This window comes from Physeter macrocephalus, unplaced genomic scaffold (genome assembly GCF_002837175.3).
Source record: "Physeter macrocephalus isolate SW-GA unplaced genomic scaffold, ASM283717v5 random_9906, whole genome shotgun sequence".
Taxonomy (NCBI): Eukaryota; Metazoa; Chordata; class Mammalia; order Artiodactyla; family Physeteridae; genus Physeter; species Physeter macrocephalus.
The window spans coordinates 1-2,234 of record NW_021155204.1 but is presented as its reverse complement, the minus strand read 5'-3'; the positions used below and the strand labels follow the sequence as shown (position 1 = coordinate 2,234).

Sequence of the window (2,234 nt, the reverse complement as noted above, 5' to 3'; positions counted from 1 at the left end):
AGCTATTGAATTGCAACCACGTTTCCCTGATGCTTACTGCAACCTAGCCAGAGCTCTCAAAGAGAAGGGCAGCGTTGCCGAAGCAGAAGATTGTTATAGTACAGCCCTCCGGCTGTGTCCCACCCATGCAGACTCTCTGAATAACCTAGCCAATATCAAAAGAGAACAGGGAAACATTGAAGAGGCAGTTCGCTTGTATCATAAAACATTAGAAGTCTTCCCAGAGTTTGCTGCTGCCCATTCAAATTTAGCAAGTGTATTGCAGCAGCAGGGAGAACTGCAGGAAGCTCTGATGCATTATCAGGAGGCTATTCGAATCAGTCCTACCTTTGCTGATGCCTACTATAATATGGGAAACACTCTAATGGAGATGCAGGATGTCCAGGGAGCCTTGCAGTGTTATACGTGTGCCATTCATATTAACCCTGCATTTGCGGATGCCCACAACAATCTGGCTGCCATTCACAAGGATTCAGGGAATATTCCAGAAGCAATTGCTTCTTATCGCACTGCTCTGAAGCTTCAACCTGATTTTCCTGACGCTTATTGTAATTTGGTTCATTGCCTGCAGATTGTCTGTGATTGGACAGACTATGATGAGCGAATGAAGAAGTTGGTCAGCATTGTGGCTGACCAGTTAGAGAAGAATAGGTTGCCTTCTGTTCAACCTCATCATAGTATGCTCTATCCTCTTTCTCATGGCTTCAGGAAGGCTATTGCTGAGAGGCATGGGAACGTCTGCTTGGATAATATAAATGTCCTTCATAAACCACCGTATGAACATCCAAAAGACTTGAAGCTCAGCGGTGGTCGACTGCGTGTAGGATACGTGAGTTCTGACTTTGGGAATCATCCTACTTCTCATCTTATGCAGTCTATTCCAGGCATGCACAATCCTGATAAATTTGAGGTGTTCTGTTATGCCCTGAGCCCAGATGATGGCACAAACTTCCGACTGAAGGTGATGGCAGAAGCCCATCATTTCATTGATCTTTCTCAGATTCCATGCGATGGAAAAGCAGCTGATCGCATCCATCAAGATGGTATACACATCCTTGTAAATATGAATGGTTATACCAAGGGTGCTCGAAATGAACTCTTTGCTCTCAGGCCAGCTCCTATTCAGGCAATGTGGCTGAGGTACCCTGGGACTAGTGGCGCGCTTTTCATGGATTATATCATCACTGATCAGGAAACTCCACCTGCTGAAGTTGCTGAGCAGTATTCTGAGAAACTGGCTTATATGCCCCATACTTTCTTTATTGGTGATCATGCTAATATGTTCCCTCACCTGAAGAAAAAAGCGGTCATCGATTTTAAGTCCAATGGGCACATTTATGACAATCGGATTGTGCAGAATGGCATCGACCTCAAAGCATTTCTTGATAGTCTACCAGATGTGAAAATAGTCAAGATGAAATGTCCTGATGGAGAAGACAACGCAGACAGCAGTAATACAGCTCTTAATATGCCTGTCATTTCTATGAATTCTATTGCAGAAGCAGTTATTGAAATGATTAACAGAGGACAAATTCAGATAACAATTAATGGATTCAGTATTAGCAATGGACTGACAACTACCCAGATCAACAATAAGGCTGCCACTGGAGAGGAGGTTCCCCGTACCATTATTGTAACCACACGTTCTCAGTACGGGTTACCGGAAGATGCCATTGTGTACTGTAACTTTAATCAGTTATATAAAATTGACCCACCTACTTTGCAGATGTGGGCAAGTATTCTGAAGCGTGTTCCCAATAGTGTACTCTGGCCGTGGCGTTTTCTAGCAGTAGGAGAACCTTATATTCAACAGTACGCACAAAATATGGGCCTTCCCCAGAACCGTGTCATTTTTTCACCTGTTGCTCCTAAAGAGGAACATGTTCGGAGAGGCCAGCTGGCTGATGTCTGCTTGGACACTCCACTCTGTAATGGACACACCACAGGGATGGATGTCCTTTGGGCAGGGACACCCATGGTGACTATGCCGGGAGAGACTCTTGCTTCCCGAGTTGTAGCTTCCCAGCTCACTTGTTTAGGCTGTCCTGAGCTTATTGCTAAAAATAGACAAGACTATGAAGACATAGCTGTGAAACTGGGAACTGATCTAGAATACCTGAAGAAAATTCGTGGCAAATTCTGGAAGCAGAGAATATCTACCCCTCTGTTCAACACCAAACAATATACAATGGAACTAGAGCGGCTCTATCTACAGATGTGGGAGCATTATGCAG

At 44.4% G+C, this 2,234-nt stretch overlaps 1 protein-coding gene across 1 annotated transcript; it reads left to right on the top strand.

Annotated features, from left to right (window-relative positions):
• Nucleotides 1–6: 6 nt before the first annotated feature.
• LOC112063296 (UDP-N-acetylglucosamine--peptide N-acetylglucosaminyltransferase 110 kDa subunit-like) lies at nt 7–2,230 on the top strand (the record flags this gene model as incomplete). Its single annotated transcript, XM_055083709.1, has 1 exon — nt 7–2,230. A coding segment is annotated over exon 1 (1,938 nt), but the record flags the coding sequence as incomplete, so codon positions are not given.
• Between the last annotated feature and the right edge of the window lie 4 nt (nt 2,231–2,234).